This window comes from Wasmannia auropunctata, unplaced genomic scaffold (assembly GCF_000956235.1).
Source record: "Wasmannia auropunctata unplaced genomic scaffold, wasmannia.A_1.0 LD335690.1, whole genome shotgun sequence".
Classification (NCBI taxonomy): Eukaryota; Metazoa; Arthropoda; class Insecta; order Hymenoptera; family Formicidae; genus Wasmannia; species Wasmannia auropunctata.
In genome coordinates this window covers 17,651-28,463 of record NW_012027200.1, presented here as the reverse complement: position 1 = coordinate 28,463, position 10,813 = coordinate 17,651, and the positions used below count along the sequence as shown (strand labels likewise).

The window sequence follows — 10,813 nt, the reverse complement described above, 5'->3', positions numbered from 1 at the left end:
GCAATTTTTAATATTTTAGTTAGTGTAATCTCTTATCTGATTATATTCTGATAAGTATTTCGTTGATTTTTATCAAATTAAATTTAAACAATGGGAAAAGAGTTGGATGAGTATATAGTACATATATAAATAAAATTTGATACACTTCATCGATTGTAGGTTTCTCTTGACAAGTCGTAGCTTCTCTTTCACCTTTTTTATGACTTCGAGAAAATTCCGTCAATGTCTTGCATACAGTAATTAATATTTAAATTATCAAAAATACATCAGAAAAATATCATTAATTAAAAAGTGGAATTTATTCGAATTTTTGGAATTTTTAAAACTTTAATTTTGAAAGTAAATTGGGTTCTTTTGTAAATGCATTATTCTATCAAGTAAGTCAAGAGTCATACAAATACTGTTACAAATACTATTGCGCCTGGAAGATTGTTCCTGCGAAATTTGCACTCTCGTCCGCACACCCGCGGGAAAATGAATTAAGAAGTCCCACCAAGAAGAAATGCAATAATTAAATGTATTTTATAAAATATATGGTTCATTTTTTAATTTATAAATTACTCAATACAGCTAATTATGCTGTAAATTATACTACAAATCTGCATAATTTTTTTACACGTTCACTGGACGTCCACCGAATATTCTATGGATATCAAGGATTTTTAGCATATCCACTGCAATTTCATAAACAAATATCCCATGAACAGTCTACTGAATATCTGAAGGACATAAAATGGATCATTTATGGATTTATGGATATCCTCAATATCCTTAAAAAATGGATATTCATAGAATATTCCGTGTGCTGTCTGATGAGTTATTATATATATATTATAGCGTTCTAATTTCTAATGACCTATTGACCTATAAATGATCGAAATTTTATGGAAACAATTGACAAATTTAATAAAATACAATGTAATTTGTTTTGTCTTTTATTAGTTATACTTTTTGCTTCTTTTTTCAAATCAAATTAATTCAAATTAGATTTGTTTTTACTATATTTATTATTTCAAACTAATTTTGAATTCAAATCGGAAATGGATTTGTTCCAAATATGCACTTGAACTGATTTCCAACTATCAGAAAACTGCATAGCATCTCATTTTGACATAATTAAACAAAAAAATTTCGTGATGCATTTTGATTCTTGACGACTACAAACTGAAAACAAAGCCCTACAATTTTCAGACTTATCCCTTATTTTCTCTAAAAAAAAGTGTGGTCATTGATCACCGTAGTCATAACTCTAACCTAACTTTTCTCTCTCTCTCTCTCTTTAATTTTCTCACTCACTCACTCAGTCACTTCAACTCTAACCTATCGTTGGCTATCGCAAAGAGATACTACGATCGGTCGTAATCAAAGTAATTCGAACTGTCTCTTGCAACGTAGTTAGGCTGAGATATTTTTAACGTGTGCATAATTGTGATATCGATGGAGACCGTACCGAAAGATTTGCGTGGATTAAGAGCGTGTTTGGTATGCTCTTTGGTTAAGGTGGGTATATTTACCATATTTCATACACTTTACGTTGCACCATAACAATAATCAGTTCTTTAATTAGGCTGATTATTGCAAGAACTTGCTCATACCTACAGAATGAAGACAGTCACAATTTTACTCCACAGACTTTTGACCAATTCGAATTTGATGGATGCGACAACTGTGACGCTTTTCTTTGTATGAAGAACAATAAGGATAATGTTTTCGATTGTACGAGTTCCAATTTTGATGGGTAATGCACAGCAACAGATGTACATTGTCTAAGAATGATTTTTCATAGTATACATTAATGCTTCTTAAATAAAATTTAGAAGTATTGGAAATATTTGACATTAGCTTAATAATTTTTTGTATCTTTAAGCAAAGATTATTAAGAATATACTGTACATTGTGAAAGGCTAGTGACATTAATTTTTTACTTATATCCTCAATTTTAATAACTATCTATTCAGAATATTAACAATGTCTTATTTCAATAAGTAATTCTATTGTAAAGAGATTGAAAATATGATTTTTCCATGTATTCATTTTGCTTATGTTTCACTTTCTAGAATGATTGCTGTAATGAGTCCAGAAGACAGCTGGGTATGCAAATGGCAAAGAATAAGTAAGTATATTGTATGTACTAGATAATATTTCTCTATAATAATTAATGTACTTTTAATAATTAACTTTTAGTAAATAAATAATTAATGTACTTTTATAAATTATGAATATATTTTTCTAAATCATTAATGTACTTCCAAATTATTATCAATATAAAATTGCAACTTTCTTATTGTATACTTTTTCTATTTTATTTAAAGAATTTCTTTGTATTTTTTTGTTTCAAAGGTGTGCAATATACCATTAAAGAAAATATAAAATCATCAATATAAATATGCACATCAAAGTCATTTATAACATTTACAAATTGCAATACACGTGTTTTCGATATTTTAATAAATATATTTCTGAGATTTTCATTTTTAAACGTATAATACATTTATACAGACATATTACTTTTACAAATGCCAGTATGTATTTATCTAGGAACATACTTATGTGCGTGTATACTATATAAAGATCTGTTTAAGCAAAATGCTATGCGCGCGCGCGCACACACAACTTTCAGAATTAAAACTGTATCTCAGTCTAATCGCGTCGATAATGGCCAATGATTAATCTCGAGATTCTGTTTTTCCTCAGACCGGTTTTGCAAGGGCGTATATGCTATATCAGTATCAGGACGATTACCGGCTGGTGTCATCAGAGAAATGAAGAGCAGAGGAATAGTGTATAGGCCGCGCGACACGAGTCAACGTTAATTATTAGAGATTTCTATGTAATATGTAAATATTTAACTTTTCTTAATACTGCATTAGAACTAGATCAATCGAAATACGATCATTGTATTCATTTTGTTAAGCTAAATGTCCTCGCATGAACAATTCAATATAACATCGCTTGTTTGCTACGACATAACTAAAAAAATCACTTTTTTTAGTCGCTTGCAGAGAAAAGAATGGAATCATCAGAGAAAAAGAAAGAACATATTTCTATTTCTATTTCTCTACAACGTTATTACAAAATTGTATTTCAGGATTAATATTACAAAATTTTGATCATTTAAAATGTTCGAATTCTTTTCTAACAAACTTTATTTTTTTAGTTTTGTAGCAAATGAGCGATTATATGACATTAAGAATTTTTAAAAAGTATAAGTTTAATAAATAATTTGTATGAACATTGAATCTGCAGTTTTTGTTTTGTTTATACACATACCTGTGAGATTTCACTAGATTAAATGCGAATTGTATTCAGAACTCCACTTTTAAAGATCACTTTTTTACGATAAATTCCTCTCTCACTCTCTCTCTATGCATTACATTAATAAGATCTGAACAGTACAATTTTATTTTGAATTTTAAAGCCTTGCAATTTGCAGATTAACGTTTAAATGTGACTTCCTGGACATATAGATGATTGACAGAGTAAAGAGTATCGCATCACCGGCAACTGATTGTTCACGCAATTGAGCCATAGATTTGCGCATGTTACATGATAGTTATTATCGTTATACACGACTCGACCACTCGTGATAACTGTTAAACACAGGGAACAAGACACGCATTCTCCCTGATGTAACGGCCAAGCTGGTAGTTCAGTGACAATCTGAAATACATTAATATATATAAATGTATTCTAAGAGCTTTGCTTGAAGATGGATACGCATATCGGAGAAGAAACCATATACAGAGTAAAAACGTTAGAATATAATAAATAAATGTAAAAATATTAATTTTTATTTAGGCAATACTTACTGGGATGTTTGCGTAAAAGGGTTCCATTTCAGCCCAGATCCGATCAATGTCCATTAAAAGGTCATCAAATCCGATGATGTTTATATCCAATTCCTTGTATGAAAAATTAACGCGTCTACAAACAGCTGCAACTTCAGCTAATTCTAATGACAAAATATAGCTTTGTCATTGTTACAATACTATTATACATCTTGAATAAATATATGTATATTGAATGCATATATGTATATATATGTGATTATAATTTTATGTAAAGTATATTACTAAAAAAAAAATACTTACGGCAAAGAAAGTTATATCCCTGGGCTGAATTTAAAACTTCCTGCAAAACTAACTCTGACGTGATATTGGTAAATATATTGGCCGCGACTTGTAGTAGTAAAACACAACTTTCCATATATTGCTTCCATTCCCAATATACGGTCTGCAACAGAGAGAAGCGTTTGATAATATATACCAGACAAATAATTCGTTCTGTGTAGCTCAACTTTCTGACAATTCGATTAACGTGTGATTACCTGCTGTGGAGCTTCTATAACTTGATCTTCCTCTACGTTAGAAGGCAAAAATGATTTAAGATCTAAGCTAGGCACAGATCCAGAACGTGGCAGTGCTTCGGATGGACCGCTAATCAACTCTATACTATTTATCGAGATAGCATCCTCTTTCTGAACATTCTTTCCTAAGAATAATATATACTACTAGATTCAAGCAAAATGAGACACACACACACGTAAGCGAAAATAAAAACTGTCGCTGAGTATAGTGAGTGCACTAACCTGCTTCTACCAATTGTCCTTCAATTCCATCATCGAGTTTTAGATTACCGAACGACTCGGACACTTCAGATACAAAGTTCAGATCTGCTAAGTTACTGTTATCGGCATTAGCGTGCGTTTTAAACTCAAAATCCGCAAACATATTGCTAAAGCTCTCGATATCCAAAGCGTCTGATGTCGTGGGATTGGTGGATGGCTGTTCCGCCGACATAAACTCCCCGAACTCGTCAGCCGGCGACTGATTATTGTAAGTTAAATCTAAGCTCGCATCATTTACAACGGATGTCTCTTGAACTAGCTCGCGCAACGCGCTGTACTTATCCTCGACTTGTTGTAAGCTCATTAAATCTTGATGAACAGAATCAGACATTGCTACGGTAACGGCCTACAGACAAATTTGTACGTGTCAGCAAAAATTATATCGACATTAAACTTGTACAGACATATAAAGGCACAACTTGCTACGTGATCTTACAAGCTTGTCGCTATTTACCTTTGGTGCTAATTCCACTTTAGGTAACATCTCTTTGTCGCCGCTGACAGGCTCCGCCTGCTCCGCCAGATTGTTAAAACTGTCGCTGTGATCCTTAGGCGGGTCATTATTTCTAATCGCAGTGTCCTTAAGTATTACTGTTTTGGACTGACTCTTTATTCCGCATTTAGGAAACAGATCGGACTCTATCACGGGCTGATCCTTGCCTTGATATGGCAAACTCGCGGGCGCGGGCGTGCGAATTTGCGCGTTGATATGCACGGTTTTCCCTCCGCCAGCGGTCCTCTTGACTCTGTCGACCGTTTTCTTCACTCCCAGATTGTGATTGGCGAGCCGGCTGCCGATCGCGGAGCCCTGCTTGCTGTCCCAGATCGGCATGCTGGAGACGCTGGGGATCGGGGCGCTTTGGAACTCCGTAAACTCATCACAGGACTCGTCGAAGGACGACACAGACGGAACGTCGGCTTGAACGGCACGCGGATTCTGTCTCACGTCTTTGAACAGATTATTGACATTACTCCCAGCTGCACCCCCGCCGGGCGCCTGAACCTTGCCGTCGAAGCAAGACGACTTGCCAGGCGCGCCAGAGAAGAATATATTTGCATCAGGCACTGTGTTTACTTGGGCTCTAACTTTAGCTTTTCCCTTAACGTCGGGAATGTACTTTCCCTCCGCACACATATTATTGCCGGGTTCCTCGTAGTGCTGGAGTTTCGGTGCCTGCGCCGCCGCGGGACAGGCGGGCTGCAGATTCATCAGGCATTCTATGTTCAGGTAGGGCGTCGGCGGAAAGGGGAGCAAATGCAGGATGTCGAGGCTGTTGAAGGTGTAGGACGTCTGAGCGGCCGCCACGAGGGCCAGCACGATGTACAGCTCCTGCTCGGTCAGCTGGCCGGCGTACTTCTGGTTCGCCAGGCTCCATATGTGACCGAGCACCTCCGTCGGCAGCTGGCTGGTGAGCAGCAGCGGGAACACCTTGTTGGTGTCGACGAGCAGCTCGGCCTGCACGCCGTTCGACCTGACCCGATCCTCCCGCACCGCCTCCCACACCATCTTGTATACCGGCGGCAGGGTGGTCGAGTTGGTCCACAGCCAGCTCGGCAGCTGATTCAGCCTCTTGTTCGCGTGGCTCTTATTCATATTCTCGCCCGGACGAGGACTGGACGGCGGTGGAGGAGTTCACCCTGCAGCTACGAATGTCGCCCTTGCGGATTACGTGAACTCGTCTCGAGCAACGTCGAGCCCATCACGTTCAGACTGCTAGCTTGACGCACACATCGTTATACTGACGTCACGTCAGTAAGGAGGTCGAGCGTCGTCTAACGTCGGTCGCGCGAATGCCCGAGACTCGTGGTGCGGACGCTACCCCTCGCCCACATGGTGATGCTTAGCCTGCGACGAACACGCAATAGAACATGTACACAGCTCACCCCTACGTCAACTGACGAGTGACCTGACCAGTCCAGTCTCACCACCACACCTGATTTGACACCTGTCACTTCAGCGTATTAAATTTCCTTTGAATCGTTCGTTTTACGTGCACCTTTTGCACTCCAGATTCCTCGATCTTTTCTTCCCTGTAAATTAAATACACATTTCATTTTTTTAAAAAAGTAAAAAAAAATTAAGAAAAAAGAAGAAAAAAATAAAAAATATAAAAAAATTTAGCTACAAGGAACAGCTACTCGATAAGTTTGTTCATTTTATTTTAGTGTTTTACTTTTTCCAACACTTGACTACATTAATAATTCTGTTTCAGAAAATGTCACGAAACGCAAGTAAAAGATTTATTAGGTCTATTTGCGATTTTTTCTTACCAACTTCGACCAAAATTGATTGACGATTAGCTTGTCAATGTCAGTATTTTGTTAACATACACATTAAGGATTATTAATTTTTTACCTCTTGATATATAAAAAAAAATTAGATCAAGGACAAGTTTAGAAATTTTGTTGTAAGCATTTTTGCCAATTTAATTTAGTCGTCGATTAAATTTAACTGTTAGATTTATTAACCCAATATATACATGACAGAAATGAACATAAATGCGTATTGTTGTTACGCCATATTGTATTATCGAAGCCCTAACCAATCAAATCGCCACATGAAAAAGCGCCTTAACGTTTGCTGATGCCGCCGCTGATGGCGCCATTAACCAACAGAATCACACGAGCGATCGTCAGCGGAGGAGCGTCAAGGAACCTCTCGCACTGAACTCGAACGATTTGACGTTTCGTTCGCCAACTCGATCGTGATCGCCGAGCGACAGCCGACAGCGAGGATGTCGACGGACTTCTACATACGCTACTACGTCGGCCACAAGGGCAAGTTCGGGCACGAGTTCCTCGAGTTCGAGTTCCGGCCGGACGGCAAGCTGCGCTACGCCAACAACTCCAACTACAAGAACGACACGATGATACGCAAGGAGGCGTACGTGCACCAGTGCGTGATGGAGGAGCTCAAGCGCATCATCCAGGACTCGGAGATCATGCAGGAGGACGACTCGCTTTGGCCGCAGCCGGACCGCGTCGGCCGCCAGGAGCTGGAGATCGTCATCGGCGACGAGCACATATCGTTCACCACGTCGAAGACCGGCTCCCTCCTGGACGTGAATCAGTCGCGGGACCCCGAGGGGCTGCGGTGCTTCTACTATCTCGTGCAGGATCTCAAATGCCTGGTGTTCTCCCTGATAGGGCTGCACTTCAAGATCAAGCCCATATAGACCCGGCGTCGCGCCGCTTCGTCCAAAGACCTCTGTAACTCCCCCCCCCTCCCCGCCACCCCTCTACGGTCCTTCTATTTTAATAAAATACACGTAGTTATTTTGTACTTCGACTGTGCTTCCTTTACCCCCCCTCATTCGTGAAACTCGTTTGGACTCGGGTGGAGTCGCAAGGGAAATTAAATTGCATTCGTCTCTTCGCGAATTACTTGTATCTAGTAAATAGTACTGTCGAGTTGCGGTCGGACCTAACCTGATCTGAGCCATCCGAGAGAAAGCGGCTGGTGTGTGTAACACGCGTCCGTGGCGATCGTCGGATCTACACGTATTTATCTCGATATATATATATATATATATGTATATAAAGTATATGACGAAATGTGATTAGAACAAAAGAATGACGATTGCAGGTGTTGCAGCGTACGGTAACAATACCTCACGTAATTTGCAGTCATTGTTCGGATCTGGATACGGTTCCTAACCTGCAGTTCCTAAACGCGACCACTTATTGCATTCCGTGTAAAGAATAGAGAACAAAAGAGTTTAAGACGCTCGAAATTGCAAATTTATGAAGCGGATTCATCAAGGGAAAACTGGTAAAATTATTTAATAAGCAATATCGACCGATATATGAACCAACAATATAGTGGAAATAAACTTGTTCGGTCAAAGCGAATGTTTTGATATTTAGTAATATTTTTTGCATGAATTTATATTCGATTTATATTTTCCAATTTATGCAAACTGCGCGACATCTTATTTCTATTATTAGTTAAAATAATAAATCGTACCGTAGCTTAAAATCGAAAGTCTAAGTGTGGGTTTATTAACCTTAGTTTAAAAACGCTTCTTATCGTTGGAAACATCCTTACCACAAAGTTTATTGCTTCAAATTTCTTAACAAATGTATTTTGAATTTTAAATTTTGTAAATAGAATGTCATTTTTTTTGTTGAACGTTTCGTTGATCGACCAGTTTGGATCGTAGATGTCAGCAGATATGCCAAACAACAAGGACACCAGGAATCAGGAGGAATTCGAGGATCGCGTCGTCACGGACTCGGTTCACGAGAGATTTCGGCAAACGCGTGTTCGTTGTGACGAGTGCGATCGCGACATCCCGGGAGACGGGGCTGCCATAAGGAAGCACTTTGACGATTCGCATCCCTCGGAGAGGCACTGCTGCTACTGCAAAGGCAAGGTGTTTACATATCGAAAGATCACGACAATGGATTGTAGAGAATCGTCAGAGAGTTTTGTATATCACAAATGCAAGCACGAGGAGCAGTTCCAAACAAATGCATTGAAAAAATCTTCCTAAATGTCAATATTTCATTGTCTTCAGTAACTTCTAGATATCATATTTTTGAATTTGATATCTTTAATCGAAAGAGACAGTGTACTGTGAGAGAGTATACATGGTAAATTATGACAGCTACATAATTCTTAGTAATGAAAAATTAGTCGATTAAAATTAGAGATTTTATTGGAATACATGGTCTGCCTCAAAAATAATGAGATTAATTCTGTAAAGTTGCTTGGACCTTTTTAATCGTCCCAAAAGTGTCTGACTGTCCGACACTGTTTTGGACCGATTAAAAAGGTCCAAGCAGCCGCAACGAGTGTTCTGAAAGGCACATTTGAAGCCTTGAAAAATATTGAGTATTTTCAATAAAATGATTTTTCCAAAATTAGTCTCATTACTTTTGGAACAGACCATGTATGTAACATAAAAAATTGCCAACATGCTTGCCTGATTAGCGGATAAATGTCAAGAGTCAGAAATGTCTCATGCCAAGTTTATACGTCAGTGACATATTATATACACAATATAATCAGGGTTGGATAATAACTAGTTATAATAATTAGTTAAAAGATAAATAAGAAAGTTAAAAAGTTAATAACTTTTAACATAAAAAAGCAAAAGTTAATAACTTTTATCTTAACTTAGTTAATTTTTAACTTTAAGTTATTTTTAAAACCTTATTAATATTTTTTCTATGTCAAAAAATTTTTTATCTCTGCCAATATTTTTTTCTATAAAATTTTAAATATTAAAAAATTAGTTTAGAAAAAGCTCAATAATTGCAATGAGTGCAACGCTTACAGTAGCCAAAGATGAACAAAAATTGACAAAGTTTACATTTTGTTTCACGCATGATGCATATAATGCATAATTTATTTTTGTTTAATATTCGATAAACAATGAATAAATGATAATGCATCATGCGCATAATGTGGAATACATTCTTAGACTCTGCATTCAGGGAGCGTTATAGATAAAATGACAATAGCGTTGATAGCAACAATAGTATGTTTCCCGAAGCCCTGAATGCAATCTTACTGTCAGTAGAATAGAAAGTCTATGATTAAAAAAAATCAATTAAAATTTGATTCATATCGTAGTTATTTTGTTATTTATATTTAGAGTAATCTAATTTTTGAAAATTATACATGTTATAAATTAATGTAATCAATGTTTTTAAAATTAACTTGTAATTTGAGTTAATTTAATCTTAGTTTTAACTTATTTTTTTTGCATGCAACTTTTAACGTAAGTAAATTAATTTTAGAAGCCATTATCTTTAATGGCTTAATTTAGTAATTTAATAACTTAATTTAGATAAAAAAATTTACCCAACCCTGTATGTAGTGTATGTAATCAATTCTGTCTATCAATCAATACTCGGTGACAAGTACTTGGTTTTTAAAAAACCTCAAATTTTTGACATAATTTATAAGTGATGTCTCTCTACTATATTTTGAACAATGAATTAATCAAATATATTTTATAATGTAAATATTGATGAATAATTATATATAATTCTATATATATATATATATATATATATTCAATATATTTCGATATATTATATATAATGATAATACATCATATATATATACCATTACATAATATTCTATGTACTTATAAAATTTTTATGTAAATAATGTATCATGTATTTTATATGTGTATATTTTTATGTAAATAATTTATATCTGTGTGTGTGTGT

At 36.3% G+C, this 10,813-nt stretch overlaps 4 protein-coding genes across 5 annotated transcripts; 3 read left to right on the top strand and 1 right to left on the bottom strand.

The window, feature by feature from the left end:
- The first annotated feature begins 1,269 nt into the window (after window positions 1-1,269).
- On the top strand, window positions 1,270-3,239 carry LOC105456396 (transcription elongation factor SPT4-A). Its single transcript, XM_011700371.1, has 4 exons — window positions 1,270-1,500; window positions 1,632-1,738; window positions 2,058-2,113; window positions 2,695-3,239. Exons 1-4 carry the CDS (start codon window positions 1,438-1,440, stop codon window positions 2,811-2,813), a joined length of 345 nt encoding a protein of 114 aa, XP_011698673.1. The 5' UTR covers window positions 1,270-1,437; the 3' UTR covers window positions 2,814-3,239.
- Window positions 3,157-7,122, bottom strand: LOC105456397 (synergin gamma-like). Its single transcript, XM_011700372.1, has 7 exons — window positions 6,899-7,122; window positions 5,082-6,658; window positions 4,589-4,973; window positions 4,328-4,491; window positions 4,092-4,233; window positions 3,810-3,952; window positions 3,157-3,660 (listed from the first exon to the last, which is right to left on the bottom strand). Exons 2-7 carry the CDS (start codon window positions 6,219-6,221, stop codon window positions 3,442-3,444), a joined length of 2,193 nt encoding a protein of 730 aa, XP_011698674.1. The 5' UTR covers window positions 6,222-6,658; window positions 6,899-7,122; the 3' UTR covers window positions 3,157-3,441.
- Window positions 7,123-7,216: 94 nt separating this feature from the next.
- Window positions 7,217-7,903, top strand: LOC105456395 (protein mago nashi homolog). Its single transcript, XM_011700369.1, has one exon. The coding sequence runs from the start codon at window positions 7,363-7,365 to the stop codon at window positions 7,801-7,803; it is 441 nt and encodes a 146-aa protein (XP_011698671.1). The 5' UTR covers window positions 7,217-7,362; the 3' UTR covers window positions 7,804-7,903.
- Window positions 7,904-8,063: 160 nt separating this feature from the next.
- Window positions 8,064-9,702, top strand: LOC105456394. Of its 2 annotated transcripts, XR_975246.1 has the most exons (3): window positions 8,064-8,128; window positions 8,214-8,399; window positions 8,791-8,885. XR_975246.1 is itself a non-coding variant. In XM_011700368.1 (2 exons), exon 2 carries the CDS (start codon window positions 8,791-8,793, stop codon window positions 9,121-9,123), a length of 333 nt encoding a protein of 110 aa, XP_011698670.1. In that variant the 5' UTR covers window positions 8,168-8,399; the 3' UTR covers window positions 9,124-9,702. The 2 variants fall into 2 exon arrangements, 1 of the variants encoding a protein (XP_011698670.1); XM_011700368.1 differs by lacking the exon at window positions 8,064-8,128 and having other exon boundaries at window positions 8,168-8,399; window positions 8,791-9,702.
- Window positions 9,703-10,813: the final 1,111 nt, after the last annotated feature.

Coding starts and splice junctions, on each gene's coding strand:
- LOC105456394 (XM_011700368.1), top strand. CDS start 8,791: ATGTCAGCAGATATGCCAAACAACAAGGACACCAGGAATCAGGAGGAA.
- LOC105456395 (XM_011700369.1), top strand. CDS start 7,363: ATGTCGACGGACTTCTACATACGCTACTACGTCGGCCACAAGGGCAAG.
- LOC105456397 (XM_011700372.1), bottom strand. CDS start 6,221: ATGAATAAGAGCCACGCGAACAAGAGGCTGAATCAGCTGCCGAGCTGG. Junction 4,974..5,081: donor AAGTGGAATTAGCACCAAAG/GTAAATAGCGAC, acceptor ATTTGTCTGTAG/GCCGTTACCGTAGCAATGTC. Junction 3,661..3,809: donor CCTTTTACGCAAACATCCCA/GTAAGTATTGCC, acceptor AATGTATTTCAG/ATTGTCACTGAACTACCAGC.
- LOC105456396 (XM_011700371.1), top strand. CDS start 1,438: ATGGAGACCGTACCGAAAGATTTGCGTGGATTAAGAGCGTGTTTGGTA. Junction 1,739..2,057: donor ACGAGTTCCAATTTTGATGG/GTAATGCACAGC, acceptor TTCACTTTCTAG/AATGATTGCTGTAATGAGTC. Junction 2,114..2,694: donor ATGCAAATGGCAAAGAATAA/GTAAGTATATTG, acceptor GTTTTTCCTCAG/ACCGGTTTTGCAAGGGCGTA.